This window comes from Mirounga angustirostris, unplaced genomic scaffold (assembly GCF_029215605.1).
Source record: "Mirounga angustirostris isolate CCGP_5_RB_7025 unplaced genomic scaffold, mMirAng1.0.hap1 SCAF_1, whole genome shotgun sequence".
Taxonomy (NCBI): Eukaryota; Metazoa; Chordata; class Mammalia; order Carnivora; family Phocidae; genus Mirounga; species Mirounga angustirostris.
Genome location: NW_026991709.1, coordinates 66,045,692 through 66,063,636, shown reverse-complemented (window position 1 = coordinate 66,063,636; position 17,945 = coordinate 66,045,692). Strand labels below are relative to the sequence as shown.

Here is a 17,945-nt window from a genome sequence, read left to right as displayed (position 1 = left end):
GACTGGCATGATATATTCAACATACTAAATGGGAAAATACGCAGCTGGGAATACTTTATCCAGCAAGGCTGTCATTCAGAATAGAAGGAGAGATAAAGAGTTTCCAAGACAAGCAAAAACTAAAAGAGTTTGTAAACACTAAACCAGCTCTGCAAGAAATATGAAAGGTGACTCTTTGAGCAGGAGAGTGAGACCAGAAGCAACAAAGACTAGAAAGAAACAGAGACAATCTACGGGAACAGCAACTTTACAGGTAATACAATGGCGCTAAATTCATCTTTCGATAGTTACTCTGAATGTAAATGGACTAAATGCTCCAAACAAAAGAAACAGGGAAGCAGAATGGATAAAAAAAAAAAATCCAAAAAACAAACAAGACCCATCGATAATGCTGCTTACAGGAGACTCATTTTAGACCCAAAGAAACCTCCAGATTGAAAGTGAGGGGATGGAGAATGATTTATCATGCTAATGGACATCAAAAGAAAGCAGGAGTAGCCATACTTATATCAGACAAACTAGATTTTAACCCAAAGACTGTAATAAGAGATGAAGAAGGGCACTATATCATAATAAAGGGGTCTATCCAACAAGAAGATCTAACAATTGTAAATATTTATGCTCCTAACTTGGGAGCAGCCAAAAATATAAACCAGTTAATAACAAACTTAAACTCATTGATAATAACACAATAATAGTAGGGACTTTAACATCCCACTCACAGCAATGGACAGATCATGTAAGCTGAAGATCAAGAAGGAAAGAAGGGCTTTGAATGACACACTGAACCAGATGGACTTAACAGTTATATTCTGAGCATTTCATCCTAAAGCAGCAGAATACACATTCTTTTCAAGTACATGTGGAACATTCTCCAGAATAGATCACATAGTGGGTCACCAGTCAGGTCTCAAACAGTGTAAAAAGACTGAGATTATGCCATGCAAATTTTCAGATCACAATGCTATGAAACTTGAAGTCAACCACAAGAAAAAATTTGGAAAGGCCACAAATACATGGAGGTTAAAGAACCCTATTAAAGAATGAATGGTTTAACTAAGAAATTAAATAAGAATTAAAAAAAAATACATGGAAGCAAATGAAAATGAAAACACGACAGTATAAAATCTTTGGGATGAAGCAAAGGTGGTCCTAAGAGGGAAGTACATAGCAATACAGGCCTTCCTCAAGAAGCAAGAAAAGTCTCAAATACACAACCTAATCTTACACCTAAAGGAGCTGGAAAAAGAACAGCAAATAAGCCTAAATTCAGCAGGAGAAAAGAAATAACAAAGATCAGAGCAGAAATAAATGATATAGAAACCAAAAATACAGTAGAACAGGTCAATGAGAGTAGGAGCTGGTTCTCTGAAAGAATTAACAAAATTGATATCCCCCTAGTCAGACTTATCAAAAAGAAAAGAGAAATGACCCAAATAAATAAAATCATGAATGAAAGAGGAGACATCACAACCAACACCGAAGAAATACAAACAACTATTAAGAGAATATTATGAGTAATCATATGCCAATGAATTAGGCAATCTGGAAGAAATGGATAAATTCCTAAAAACATATAAACTACCAAAACTGAAGCAGGAAGAAATAGAAAATTTGAAAAGGCCCATAACCAGCTAAGAAATTGAATCAGTAATCAATTCGCCCAACAAACAGGAGTCCAGGGTCAGATGGTTTCCCAGGGGAATTCTACCAAACATTTAAAGAATTAATACTTATTCTTTTTAAACTGTTCCAAAAAACAGAAATGGAAGGAAAACTTCCAAACTCATTCTACGAGGCCAGCATTACCTCGATTCCAAAACCAGAAAAAGACCCCACTACAAAGGAGAATTACAGACCAATACCCCTGATAAACATGGATGCAAAAATTCTCAACATGTTACTAGCTAATCAAATCCAACAGCACATTAAAAGAACTATTCACCGGGGCGCCTGGGTGGCTCAGTTGTTAAGCATCTGCCTTCGGCTCAGGTCGTGATCCCAGGGTCCTGGGATCGAGCCCCGCATCGGGCTCCCTGCTCGGCGGGAAGCCTGCTTCTCCCTCTCCCACTCCCCCTGCTCGTGTTCCCTCTCTCGCTGTCTCTCTCTCTGTGTCAAATAAATAAATAAAATCTTTAAAAAAAAAAAAAGAACTATTCACCATGACCAAGTGGGATTTATTCCTGGGATGCAGGGGTGGTTCAATATCTGCAAATCAATCATCATGATACACCACATTAATAAAAGAAAGGATAAGAACCATATGACCCTCTCAATAGATGCAGAAAAAGCATTTGACAAAATACATCATCTTCTCTTGATAAAAACCCTGAAGAAGGGATGCCTGGGTGGCTCAGTTGGTTAAGCATCTGCCTGAGGCTCAGGTCATGATCCCAGGGTCCTGGGATCGAGTTCTGCATTAGGCTCCTTGCTGAGGAGCAAGGAGCTTCTCCTTCTGCCTGCCTCTCCCCCTGCTTGTGCTCTCTCTTTCTGACAAATAAACAAATAAAATCTTAAAAAAAAAAAAACCCTGAAGAAAGTAGGGATAGAAGGAACATACCTCAACATCATAAAGGCCATATATGAAAGACCCATGGCTATTATCATGCTCAATGGGGAAAAACTGAGAGCATTTCCCCCCTAAGGTCAGGAAAAAGACAGGGATGGCCACTCTCACCACTGTTGTTCAACATAGTCCTAGAAGTCCTGGCCTCAGCAGTCAGACAACAAAAAGAAATAAAAGGCATCCGAATTAGCAAGGAAGAAGTCAAACTTTCACTCTTCACAAACAACATGATACTCTATGTAGAAAACCCATAAGATTCCACCAAAAAATTGCTAGAACTAATATAGGAATTCGGCAAAGTCACAGGATATAAAATCAACACACAGAAGTCTGCTGCATTTCTATACACCAATAATGAAGCAGTAGAAAGAGAAATCAAGGAAACAATCCCATTTGCAATTGCACCAAAAACTGTAAGATACCTAGGAATAAACCTAACTAAAGAGGTAAAAAATCTGCACTCTGAAAACTACAGAACACCTATGAAAGAAATTGAGGAAGACACAAAGAAAAGGAAAAACATTCCACGCTCATGGATTGGAAGAACAAATATTGTTAAAATGTCTATACTTCCCAAAGCAATCTACACATTTAATGCAATCCCTATCAAAATAACACTAACATTTTTCACAGAGATAGAACAGACAATTCTAAAATTTTCATGGAACCAGAAAAGACCCTGAATAGCTAAAGTAATGTTGAAAAAGAAGAGCTTGTTTCCCTCTCTCCTTTTTTTCCTTTCCCCCTTCCCATATGTTTATCTGTTTTCTTTCTTAAATTCCACATATGAGTGAGATCATATGGTATTTGTCTTTAAACAAGCCATAAGTGACTCTTGACAGAGAACAAACAGGGTTGATGGAGGGAGGTGGGTGGAGGACGGGCTAGAGAGGTGATGGGTATTAAAGAGGGCACTTGTGATGAGCACTGAGTGTTACATGTAAGTGATGAATCACTGAATTCTACTCCTGAAACTAATATTGCAGTATATGTTAACTAACAAATTTAAATTTTAAAAAAAGGAAGAAAAAGAAGAGCAAAGTGGGAGACACCACAATTCTGGACTTGAAGCTGTATTACAAAGCTGTAATCATCAAAACAGTATGGTACTGGCACAAAAACAGACATATAGATCAATGGAACAGAGCAGAGAATCCAGAAATGGACCCACAACTATATGGTCAACTAATTTTTGACAAAGCAGGAAAGAATATCCAATGGAAAAAAGATATTCTCTTCAAGGAGTGTTGGGAAAATTGGACAGCCACATGCAGAAGAATGAAACTGGACCACTTTCTTACACCATACACAAAAATAAATTCTAAAGGAATTAAAGACCTAAATGTGAGACAGGAATCCATCAAAATCCTAGAGAAGAACATGGGCAGCAACCTCTTTGACCTTGGCTGCAGCAACTTCTTACTAGACACATGTCCTGAGGCAAGGGAAACAAAAGCAAAAATGAACTACCAGGACTCATCAAGATAAAAAGCTTCTGCACAGCAAAGGAAACAATCAACAAAACTAAAAGGCAGCCTATGGAATAGGAGACGATATTTGCAAATGACATATTGGATAAAGGGCTCATATCCAAAATCTATAAAGAACTTATAAAACTCAACACCCCAAAAATAGAAAAAAAATCCAGTTAAGAAATGGGCAGAAGACATGAACAGACATTTCTCCAAAGAAGACATATAAATGGCTAAAAGACAGATGAAAAAATGCTCAACACTGATCATCAGGGAAATACAAATCAAAACCACAATGAGATACCACCTCACACCAGCCAGAATGGCTAAAGTTAACAAGCCAGAAAACAACAGATGTTGGTGAGGATGTGGAGAAAGGAGAACCCTCTTACATTGATGGTGGGAATGCAAACTGATGCAGCCACTCTGGAAAAGAGTATGGAGGTTCCTCAAAAAGTTAAAAATAGAACTACCCTACAACCCAGCTCTTGCACTATTAGGTATTTATCCAAAGGATACAAAAATAAGATTCAAAGGGGCACATGCACCCCAATGTGTATAAAAGAACTATCCGCAATAGTCAAAACATGGAAAGAGCCCCAATGTCCATCAACTGATGAGTGGATAAAGAAGATGTGGTATACATACACAATGGATATTATTCAGCCACCAAAAAGAATGAAATCTTGCCATTTGCAATGAGTTGGATGGAGCTAGAGTGTATTATGCTAAGCAAAATAATTCAGTCAGAGAAAGACAAATACCATATGATTACATTCATATGTTGAATTTAAGAAACAAAACAGATGAACATGGGGAAGAGAGGGGAAAATAAAGTTAGATAAAGACAGAGAGGGAGGCAAACCATAAGAGACTCTTATATATAGGGAACAAACTGAAGTTTGCTGGAGGGGAGGTGGGGTAATTGGGTGATGGGCAATAAGTAGGGCACTTGATGTAATGAGTTCCGGGTGTTATATGCAACTGATGGATAACTAAATTCTATCCCTGAAGCTAATATTATACTATATGTGAACTGACTTGAATTTAAATAAAATCTTGAAAGAAAAAAAAAATGGGTAGAAGATCCAAACAGACAGTTTTCCAAATAAGTCATACAGACAGCCAACAGACCCATGAAAAGATGCTCAAAATCGCTCATCATCAGGGAAATGCAAATCAAAACCAAAATGAGGTATCACCTTACACTTGTCAAAATGGCTAAAATCAAAAAGACAATAAATAACAAGTGTTGGTGGGGATGAGGAGAAAAAGTAACCCTCATACACTGTTGGTGGGAATGTAAATTGGTGCATCCACTGGAAAACAAAATGGAGGTTCCTCAAAAAAATTAAGAATAGAAACACTATATGATCCAATAATTCCACACTGGGTATTTACCCAAAGAAAATGTAAACCCTATTTCAAAAAGATATATGCACCTCTATGTTTATTGCAGCGTTATTTACAATAGCCCAGATATGGAAGCAACCTAAGACTCAGAAGGATAAAGAATATGTGTTATATATCCACAATGGAATATTATGCAGCCATAAAAAGGATGAGATCATTACATTTGTGATGACATGGATGGACCTAGAAGTTATTATGCTAAGTGGAAGAAGACTGAGAAAGACAAATACCATAAAATTTCACTTATATGTGGAATCTAAAAAAAAAAATGAACAAAAAGCAGAATCAGACCTATAACTCCAGAGAACTGAGGGTTGCCAGAAGGGAGGAGAAATAAGGACAGGCAAAATGGGTGCAGGTGAGTAGGAGACACAGGCTTCCAATTATGGAATGAATAAGTCACAGGAATAAAAGGCATACCATAAGGAATATAGTCATTGATATTATAATTGCATAGTGACAGATGGTAGCTAAACTTGAGGCGAGCACAGCATATTCCATAAACTTGTGGAATCACTATGTTGAAATGTAACATTGTGTGTCAACTACATGCAAATAAAACAATCTTTTAATAAATAAATAAATTTATTATTTAAAAGTACATGCAAACATATGGCTACTTTGTTGTCTTCTAGTATAGCCATGCTTGAACATTTTACTAAGTAGAATGTGTATTACTTTACTATAAAGTTATTTTAATTCTGTCTTACTATTACCTTGTTATTTTCAAAGATGTATGTACCTAGGTGATATTAAGTTATGAAATTCATCTCAAGATAGTTAAAGGGGACTTTAAAATATCTGTTATAAAAGATGGTATTGGGTCTGATAAGGTTGAGAAACGAAAAAAAAAAAAGGTTGAGAAATGAGATCATTGTAGTAACAGTAAGAGGGTTTATTTCCTCTTATTAGGAAACTTTGATTTGGATAAAATATATCAGAAAAAGAAATACATTTTTTTTTTTTGAGAAATCCCAAATGGTTACTACTAGCATAACAAATCACTACTGCCTTTTGCATATAATTTTTGCATTCACAATTATTTTATTATTTCTATAGTTTGTTGATGTTCCTGAATTTTTTATGTAGACAACTACATTTTCTTTCTTGTTTTCAATTCTTCTATCTCATTTCTTTTACTTGTTTTATTGCATTTGCTAGAACATTCAGTACAATGTTGAATAGAAATCATGATACCAGTCTTCCTTGTCTTCTTCCTAATTTGAATGAGAATGCTTGTACAGTCTAAATTACCATGTCGGCAATAGTTTTGTTTTTTGTTATTAACTTTTATGAAGTTAAAGAAATTTCCTTATATTAGACCTTTGGTAAAAGTTTTAAAATTAATAAATACTATATTTTGTCAAAATCAAATTTGCTAAAAATGATCATGTGACTTTATTCCTATACTCTCTTAATGTGGTGAATTATATTGCTACCATTTCAGATATTCCACATTTCTTACATTTCTGTGATGACCCTTATTTGGTCATGACTTAGCTTGCTTGTTTTAAGTGCATGAGTTATTCAATTTTCTAGTATCTTCCTTAGTAATTTTGTAACTATGTTCTTTTTTTAAAGATTTTATTAATTTATTTGAGAGAGAGAGAGATCACATGAGTAGGGGTGAGGGAAGGGCAGATGGAGAGGGAGAATCAGAGTCCCCGCTGAGCAGGGAGCCTGACCCGGGGCTCAATTCCGGGACCTCTAGATCACAACCTGAGCCAAAGGCAAACACTTAACTGACTGAGCCACCCGGGCACCCCTGTAACTAGGTTCTTAAATAAAATTATTCTACATTGTTTTTTGTCTTGTTCCTGTTTGGTTTTGATATTGAGATTATCCTAAAATTATAAAAGAACTGGGTTGCTTTCCCTGCTTTTCTATTCTCTGAAACAGTTTGTAGAAGATAAGAATTATTTGTTCCTTGAATATTTGTTAAAATTCATCTGTAAAACAATCTTCAGTTTTCCAGCATCTAGGGAGGAGGAGGAAGAGACATTAACTATTGCTGGGTTTCTTCAGGCTTTCCATTTCTCTTTGAATCATATTTGATGACACTTTTTCTAGAAAAATCATCCATTTCTATCCCAAATTTACTGAGATGAAATGTTTGTAAAATTTGTATAATTTAAAAAATAAAACATACTATAGCTATAATTTTATCCATTTTTTCATTCCTAACATTGTTTCTGTCTTTTCTCTTTTTCTTCATCAGTTCTTGTTAGAGGTTGGTCTTTTTTTTTTTTTTTAAAGATTTTATTTATTTATTTGAGAGAGAGAAAATGCAGAAGAGTGAGCGAGCACCAGTGGGAGTGGGGGGAAGGTCAGAGGGAGAAGCAGACTCCCCACTGAGCAGGGAGCCCCACCCGGAGCTTGATCCCAGCATCCTGAGATCATGACCTGAAGGCAGACACTTAACCAACTGAGCTACCCAGGTGCCCCAAATGGTCTTTTTATTTCTTTTCAATAAACTGCTTTTAGTTTTGTTTATTCTCTAATATTTCTCTGTTACCTATTGTTTTGATTCTAACCTATATTTCTTTCTCTGCTTTAAGCTTAAAATTATATTGTTTTTTCCTCAAGATGACTCTTTCACTCATTTGTTTTCAATTTTTTTTAAAAATAAAGAAGATTTTGAGTCTATAAATTTCCCTGTATCATTTTGGCTGCATCCTCAAATTACTGAGATATATTATTTTTGATATTGCTTAATTGTAAATATTTTATAATTTCCGTATAGTTTCCTTTTAACATGTAGTTATTAGGCATGTGCTTTGAAGTTTCCAAGCATGCATTTTAAAATAATTTTTGTTGTGGGCACCTGGGTGGCTCAGATGGTTAAGCGTCTGCCTTCAGCTCAGGTCATGATCTCAGGGTCCTGGGATCAAATCCCGCATCAGGCTCCCTTGCTCCTTGGGAGCCTGCTTCTCCCTCTGCCTCTCTCTCTCTCTCTCTCTGTCTCTCATGAATAAATAAATAAAATCTTTAAAAAAAAAAAGATTAAAAAAATAATTTTTGTTGTTTATGTTTTCATTGTATTATAGTCCATAATATGATCAATAAAATGTGAATTGAAATAATGTTATTTCCTTTGTCTCAGTAGGAAGTAATTTCTAAAATGTTTTATATATGCCTTAAAAGAATGTCCGCTTCACATTTTGAACTGTAGAATTCTTATTTACTATTAGAATAGGCATGTTAATTATGTTGTTCAAGGATTTTATACCCTTACTAAATTTTGTCCGCTTGATTACAGACGCATTAAATCTTCCATTATGACAGAGACTTGTCAATATCTCCATCTATCAATTTTTATTTTATATATATATATACACTCACATATACATACAACTACATATTTTAATATATATGCACATAAATGGTGAAGATACATTATTATGGGCATACAAATTTGTAATTCTTTATCCTCCTGGTCAATTGAAACTTTTGTCATTATTTGGCCATTCAAGAAATCAGACGCTCCAATTTTACCTCTTGAGGTAGGAAGCACTAACAACATTAATAACTGGAAGTTCAAAAGACCTTTCCTAGTCCCTATTTAATTCATAGTTTCACTTTCTCTGCCACCCAGACTTGACTCCTTCCTTCTTTAGTTCTGTTATTTGGCTAGAGCTGGAGTCAATCCTTCCTAGCTGCTTTCTTTCTTATTATTAATTAACACAGTGAGATTAACTTTAAGTAAACAGAAAGTCCCATTCTCCCCCTGAGAGTATCAACCTGTAGGCTTTCATTACAAAGTATTTATTGAGCATCTACTATGTATCAGGTACTGTGTTAGATGCTAATATTCAATAAGCAAAAAATAAACATAATTGGTGTCCTCCTGGCGCTTATGTTTAGAAGAAAGCAAATCACACAAAAGATATAATTTTATAATTATGACATTTGATATAAACGAGATATTGCTCTGAAGTTCTACAAAAAGGGGATTTGACCTTGTCATGAAGGTGTCCTTGATAAAGTATGCCCTGAATTGTAATCTAAAGGAGAAAAAACTAACTACATTCTGAAAGGAAGGAAGTGTTTCTGTGGGTGAAAGTATTTGAGTACAGTGGCAAAAATTAGGTAAATGTTGCTAGAACAGAAGGAGCAAGACCATTATAGCAAGATGTTTTGTGTCTATCATAAAAGAAATTACAAATGACCCTTGAATAATGTGGGGGGGATTAGGGGAGCTGACCCTCCACGGTGAAAAATTTGCATATAACTTTTGACCCCACAAATACTTAACTACTTAACTACTAATAACCTACTGTTGACCAGAGGCCTTACTGATAGTAGAAACAGTCGATTAACACATAATTTCTATGTTACATGTATTACATATACATATTCTTAATAACATTAAGAAAATCAAAAGGAAAAGAAAATACATTGATAGTACCAAAAAAAAAATCTATTGAAAAAAAAATCCACGTATAAGTGGACCTGCACAGTTCAAACCTATGTTGCTTAAGGGTCAACTGTACTAGCTATTGAAAAGTTTAAAGCAGGAGGGGTGACAAGTTATATTTTAATTATGAAAAGATCAAAATGGCTGCAATGTACATAATGAAGCAAAAATGGGTTTGACTAGGTAAGGGGTGAACCAGTTAGAAAGTCACTGCAGAGTTAAAAGCAAGAAATAACAGCAAGTAGAATTAGAGTGATAGTAGTGGAGATGCAGAGAAGTAGATGAATTTGAGAAATATTAAGGAGGTAAAATAAACAGGACTTGATGAAGGACTGACTACACTATAAAAAGGGAGAGGAAGTAAATCCTTGCATACAATTAGGCTTCTGGATTGTATCATTAGATGAATCCTGCCTTTCACTAAGAGGGAAACACTGTGAGCCAATGATTATAAGTTGGTTTTAGACAAAGTGAATTTGGGATGCCCCTACTAAAAGATGGTGTTGGACCTACTTGTTTCCAGAGCTCATAGGTCTGGGTCAGAGATGTAAATTTACAAGTTATCTATACGTAAGTACTAATTACAACAGAAATATGGAGGAGATTACCTAGGGAAAGAAAGTGGAGTAAAAAGAAAAAAGGACCTAGAATTAAGGCTTGAGAACTCCAGCTCTAATGACTAAGTAGAAGATTCTAAACTGTCAAAGGAGAAAGAGAAATGTATCTAGAGAGACAGGAGAAAAACCAGTAAGACATTATGTCACAAAGTCAAAAGAAAAGGAATGATTCAACAAAAAGGTAATGGTTAATCATAGTATCAAATGAATAAAATAAGAGTTTTTTCTCTTTATCCAAATTTTAGATCATAATCACTGTGGCTCCACTGTGAATTCTTACTTTTCCAATTACTCATGTTTATATATACTTACTTAAAGTATTCATCAGAAGGCTACTGTTGTCATGAGATCTATTCTGGCCAGCATCCATATCAGGAATCCTGCAGTGTGGCATGGCAGACATGGCAGGATGTCCTGAGATATAATTCCCTGGATCAGAAGGAGAGGATCTGCACTCTTCATCGTTTGAGTCACTGGAACTATCCTCACTACTTGAAGATGATGAACTTTTGGAATCCGATGAACTATCACAACTACTCATCTGGTCCATTAGACTAGCTTCTGCCTTCAGTTCTAAAAATAAAACAGAAAAATAACAGATAGGTTAAATAAATAATAGTAAATATAGGGGCGTCTGGGTGGCTCAGTTGGTTAAGCGACTGCCTTCGGCTCAGGTCATGATCCTGGAGTCCCGGGATCGAGTCCCGCATTGGGCTCCCTGCTCGGCAGGGAGTCTGCTTCTCCCTCTGACCCTCCTCCCTCTCATGCTCTCTGTCTCTCATTCTCTCTCTCTCAAATAAATAAATTAAAAAAGAGAGAGAGAAATAATAGTAAATATAAATATTAAATAAATAAAATAAAATTTGAATGTGTTAGCTTCTAAGAAACTGTTGATGAGGAATAAATGAGATTAATCATGCATTTAGAGCATTTTAAGCATTTTATTTAAAAAGCTCCTCTACCATTAAAAGACATAGGCAATGCCTAATCTAAATGCTACATTTATTATACCATTATACTTAAATATGTATGTAATTCAAATAAAATAAAGAATGTGAAAAATTAAAACTGTAAAAATTAAAATCTATTTTGGCAGAAACCATTCTCCAATTCCTCTTACTCTCCCAGTACATATAAGGCAACACAGTACATACAGATGACTTTCTTTTTTTTCCCCCAGCTTTTCTGACCTATAATTGACAAAACTGTATATATTTATTTTACATTTTTTAAATTTTATTATGTTAATCACCATACAGTACATCATTAGTTTTTATGTGGTGTTCCATGATTCATTGTTGGCGTATAACACCCAGTGCTCCATTCAGTACGTGCCCTCTTTAATACCCATCACAGGCTAACCCATCCCCTTCCCCCCTTCCCTCTAGATGTATATATTTAAAGTGTACAACAGGCTCCCAGCCCCAGTGTAAGAAGCATCTTGGCCTGCGAAAACACTTTCCCTTGAACCAAGAATCTGGACATTCAGTGTGAGCAGTTAGGTGATGCTGGGTGGAGAGAGCTCCCACCTCTGATCCAGCAGTTTGAGGTGGTCAGGCTGGATGACAGGGGCCTCGCAGAGCTGTGCTGCAAGGATGTCAGCTGTGCTCTCTGGGCCAACCCCTCCCTGATTGAGCTTAGCCTTTGCACCAAAGAGCCGGGTGATGCCGGTATGCACCTGGTGCTCCAGGGCCTGTAGAGCCCCACCTGCAAGATAGAGAAGCTCAGCCTCCAGAACTGCTGCCTGATGGAGGCTGGCTGTGGGGGCCTGCCCTGTGTGCTGCACTTGGTGCCTATCCTTCAGTGACAGTTTGCTGGCAGATGCAGGCCTGCAGCTGTTCTGCAAAGATCTGCTGGACTCCCACTGCCACCTTGAGACACTTCAGTTAGAGTACTACAACCTGATAGCTGCCAGTCGTGAGCCCCTAGCTGTGGTGTTCAAAGGCCAAGCAGCACTCCAAGGAGCTCATGGTGAGCAACGATGACAGCTGCGAGGCCGGCATTTGAGTGCTGTACCAGGGCCTGGTGGACTCTGCCTGCCAGCTGAAGACGCTCAAGCTGTAAAACTGTGGCCTCGCGTCGGCCAGTGGTAAGGACCTGTGTGGTATTGTGACCTCCAAGGCCTCACTGCAGGCACTGGACCTGGATGGCAAGCTGGGTTACATGGGTATTGCCGCGCTGTGCCCCAGAATGTTACACCCCAGCTCCTGACTCAGGGCTCTGTGGCTCTGGGACTGTGACATCACCACCAGGGGCTGCAGAGATCTGTGCTACATCCTTAGGGCCAAGGAGAGCCTGAAGAGTGGAGCTTAGTGGGCAATGTGCTGGGGGACAAGGGTGCCTGGCTGCATGTGAGAGCCTGCAGGAAACTGGCTGCCAGCTGCAGTACCCATGGGTAAAGTCCTGCAGCTTACGGCTCTCTGCTGCCACCACTTCGGCACAACCTTGCCCCCAAACAGTATCTCGTGGATACTGCAGATGAGCAACAACAAGCTGGGGGATTCTGGAGTCCAGGAACTCTGCCAGGGTCCGGACCAGCCTGGCACCACACTGTGAGTGCCCTAGATGGGGGAATGCGACATGATGGACAGTGGCTATGGCAGCCTGGCCTTGCTCCTGCTGGCCAACCACAGCCTGCACAAGCAGCATTTCAGGCAAGAACTACATGCTCTGGAATAGCACATCTACTGGATGAAGGAGACCGGATCGCCTGCAGGTCTGCGAAGGGCACAAGCTGAGCCTGAGGTTCATCTCCTGAGTAGCCTCCAGCCCCAGCTTCTGAAACCTACTCTCCTAACAGGCCCTACCTGGGACCCCGCAGGGGACTGGCTGTTCCTAGGGGCTCTCACTCTGGTGTCCTAGCTTTGACTGAAGAGAAACACTCAAATCAACTGACTTCTGTGAGAAAATTTTAGACAGTTTATAATTTTTTTGGCAAGAGGAAAAAAAACCCAAAATATACAACTTAATGCTTTGAAATACATTGTGAAACGATTATCATAATCAAGTTAATTAACATATTTATCCCTTGTGTGTGTGTGTGTGTGTGATGGGAACACATAAGATCTGCTCTCTTAGAAAATTTAGATACCATACTACTGGCACAAAAATAGACACGTAGATCAATAGAACAGAATAGAAAACCCAGAAATGAACCCACAACTTTGACAAGACAGGAAAGAATATCCAGTGAGAAAAAGACAGTCTCTTCAACAAATAGTGTTGGGGAAACTGGACAGCAACCTGCAAAGAATGAAACTGGACCACTTTCTTACACCATACACAAAAATAAATATTAAATGGATTAAAGACCTAAATGTGAGACATGAAAGCATTAAAATCTGAGAGGAGAACACAGGCAGTAACTTCTTTGACATAGGCCATAGCAACTTCTTACTAGATATGTCTCCTGAGGCAAGGGAAACAAAAGCAAAAATTAGGACTTTATCAAAAACGATGGACTCTGAAAAACAAACTGAGGGTTCTAGAAGGGAGGGGGGTGGGAGGATGGGTTAGCCTGGTGGTGGGTATTGAGGAGGCCACATTCTGCATGGAGCACTGGGTGTTATGCACAAACAATGAATCATGGAACACTTCATCTAAAACTAATGATGTAATGTATGGGGATTAACATAAGAATAAAAAAAAAAAGCTTCTGCACAGTGAAGAAAGCAACAAAACTAAAAGGCAACCTTCAGAATGGGAGAAGATATTTGCAAATGACATATCTGATAAAGGGTTAATATCCAAAATATATAAAGAACTTATCAAACTTGACACCCCCCAAAAATAAATAATCCTATTAAATAATGGGCAGAAGACATGAATAAACATTTTTCCAAAGAAGATATACAGATGGCTAACAGACACATGTTATGGAAATAGCCCAAATATCCATGGACTGATGAATGAATAAAGAAGATGTGATAAATATATATATTTATGGAATATGGACTATTACTCAGCCATAAAAAAGAATGAAATATTGTCATTTGCAACAACATGGATGGAACTACAGAGAATTATGCTAAGTGAAATAAGTCAGTCAGAGAAAGACAAATACCATATGATTTCACTCATGTGGAATTTAAGAAACAAAACAAATTAACATGGGAAAAAAAGAGAGGCAAACCAAGAAACATACTCTTAACTGTACAGAACAAACTAAGGGTTGCTGGATGGGAGATGGGAGGTGGGATGAGGTAAATAGACGATGGGGATTAAGGAATGCACATGTTGTGATGACTACCAGGTGTTGTATGTGAGTGTTGAATCACTAAATTGTACATCTGAAACTAATATTCCACTGTAACTGAAATTTAAATAAAAACTTTTAAAAATTTAGATACCATAGTGTATATTAGATCCCCAGAACTTATTCATCTTATAACTCAAAGTTATAAACCACCCTCCTACACGGTTTCTAGGAGTTTAACTTTTTTAGATTGCTTCCACATATAAGTGAGATCATACAATATTTATCTTTCTCTGTGTAGCTTATTTCACTTATTTCTCTTTCCGATAGTTTGTTAGTATATAGAAATGCAACTGGTTTTTGTATATTGATTTTGTATCCTGCAACTTTACCGAATTCATTCATTAGTTCTAACAGTTTTTTGGTGGAGTCTTTAGGGTTTTTTAGGCATAAGCTCATATCATCTGTAGAAACAAATTTATTTCCTCTTTCCAATTTAGATCCATTTCTTTCTTTTTCTTGCCTAATTGCTCTGGCTAGATTTTTAGTACTATGCAGAATAGAAGTAAAAAGAATGTCTTGTCTTATTCCTGAGCTTAGAAAAAAACTTTCAGCTTTTCACTGTTGAGTATGATAGCTGTGGGCTTATCATATATGGCGTTTATTATGTAGATCTATGTTTCTCCTATATCTAATTCATTGAGTTTTTAATGTGAAAGTGTTGAATTCTGTCAAATGCTTTATCTGCATCTACTGAGATGATCATATGATTTTCATCCTTCATTCTGCTAACATGATATATCACATCTATTGGTTTGCATATGTTGAAATATCCTTGCATTTCCAGCATAAATCCCATTTGATGATGGTATATAATCCGTTTAATGTACTGTTGAATTTAGTTTGCTATATTTTGTTGAGGACTTTTGCATCTATGTTCATCTGGGATATTGGTAACTTTTTGTGTCCTTCTCTGGCTTTTATATCAGAATAATACTGGCTTTGTAAAATTAATTTGAAAGTGTTCCCTCCTCTTCAATTTGTTGGAATAGTTTGAGAAGAACTGGCATTAATTCTTCTTTAAACATTTGGGAGAATTCACCAGTGAAGCTATCTATATGGTCCTGGGCTTTTCTTTGCTAGAAGATTTTTGATTACTGATTCAATCTCCTTACTTATTATTGGCCTGTTCAGATTTTCTCTTTCCTCATGATTCAGATGATTCAGTCTTGGTAGGTTGTCTCTTTCTAGGAATTTATGCATTTCTTTTAGGTTATACAATTTGTTGGCATATAATTTTTCAGTCTCTTATGATTGTATTTCTGTAGTATCAGTTATAATGATTCTTTCATTTCTCTCTTTTTTCTTCATTAGTCTAGTTAAAATTTGGTCTACTTAATCTTTTTAAAAAACCAACTCAGTTTCATTCATCTTTTCTATTGTTTTTCTGGTCTATTTCTCTTATTTCTATTCTGAATAATCTTTATTATTTCCTTCCTTCTGCTGACTTTGGGCTTAGCATGTTCCTCTTTTTCTAGTTCCTTGAAGTTATGAAGTTAGGTTATTTGAGATCTTTCTTTTTTCTTAATGTAGGCATTTATTCCTATGAACTTCCTTCTTGATCAGCTTTTGCTGGAGCCTATTATTTTGGTATATTGCCCTTCCTTTTCATTTATTGCAAGATTTTTAAAATTTCCTTTCTGATTTCTTCTTTGACTCATTGGTTGTTCAGGTGCATGAAATCCACAAATTTGTGGATTTCCCCATTTTCCTCCCATTGTTGATAGTAGTTTCACACCACTGTGGTTGGAAAAGATACTTAATATGATTTCAATCTCCTTAAACTTGTTAAGACTTGCTTTGTGACCTAACGTATGATGTATCATGGAGAATGTTCAGCTTATGCTTGAGAGGAACATGTATTCTGCTGCTGTTGGATAGCATGTTTTATACAAATCTGTTAGGTCTATTTGGCCTAAAGTCTAGTTCAAATCCAATATTTTCTTATTGATTTTCTGTCTTGATGATTTATCTATTGTTGAAAGTGGGGTACTGAAGTCCTCTATTTTTGCATTGCTATCTCTATTTCTCCCCAGATCTTTAAATATGTAATATATTAGGGTGCTCCAATATTGGATGTATATACATTTACAACTGTTAAATCTGCCTGGTGAAATGATCCCTTTATCATTATCTAATGACCTTCTTTGTCTCTTGTGACAGTTTTTGACTTAGTCTGTTTTGTCTGATATAATAAGTATAGCTACTTCTGCTCTCTTTTGGTTTTCATTTGAACGGAGTATCTTTTTCTATCCCTCCACTTTCAGCCTACACGTGTCCTTAGAGCCAAAATGAGTCTCTTGTAGGCAGCACCTAGTTGATCTTGTTTTATCCATTCAGCCACACTATGTCTTTTGATTGGAGAATTTAATTCCTTTCCATTTAAAGTAATCATTGATAGATAAAGACTTACTATTGCTACCTTGTTAATTGTTTCTGGTTGTTTTGTAGGTTGTACCTTTTGCTGTCTTCCTTTGTGATGTAATTAATTTTCATAGTGGTATGCTTTGACTTCTTTCCTCTTTCTTTTGGGGGTCTATTAGAGGTTTTTGCTTTGTGGTTACAATGAGGCTATTTAAAATCTCTTAGAGTTCTAACAGTCTATTTTAAGCTAACAATAACTTCTACCAAATAGAAAAATTTCATCCTTTTATTCCCCTTCCTACAGTGTTTTTGATGTCACAATTTACATCTTTTAAAATTGTGTATCCATTAACAAGTTATTATTGCTATTGTTATTTTTAATACTCTTTGTCTTTTACATTTTATACTAGAGTTAAGTAATTTACATACTACTCTTACATTATTATTCTAAATTTGATTATGTACTTAAGTTTCCCAGTGAGTTTTATACTTTCATTTGTTTTTATGTTATTAATTAGCATCCATTCATTTCAGCTTGAAGAACTCCCTTTAACATTACTTGTAAGGCACATCTGGTGTCAATGAACTCCCTCAGCTTTGGTTAATCTGGGAAAGTCTTTGTATCTCCTTCATTTCTGAAGGACAGCTTTGCCAGTTAAAGCATTCTTGGTTGGCAGTTTTTTGTTGTTGTTGATTTTAGCATTTTGACAATATTATCCCACTCTCTTGGCCTGCAAGGTTTCTGCTGAGAAATCCACTGATAGCCAATGGGGGTTCCCTTATATGTGAGGAGTTTCTTTTGCTGTTTTCAAAATTCTTTCTTTGTCCTTAATTTTTGGCA

At 36.6% G+C, this 17,945-nt stretch overlaps 1 protein-coding gene and 1 pseudogene across 1 annotated transcript in view; one reads left to right on the top strand and one right to left on the bottom strand.

Moving 5' to 3' along the window:
• The window catches only part of EAF2 (ELL associated factor 2), a 48,183-nt gene that overhangs the window by 3,180 nt on the left and 27,058 nt on the right, over positions 1-17,945 (bottom strand). Inside the window, exon 5 of the mRNA XM_064597402.1 lies at positions 10,798-11,058. Coding sequence (XP_064453472.1) covers positions 10,798-11,058 — 261 coding nt within the window. The remainder of the gene's footprint in view (positions 1-10,797; positions 11,059-17,945) is intronic.
• On the top strand, positions 11,466-13,164 carry LOC123834357 (ribonuclease inhibitor-like; annotated as a pseudogene).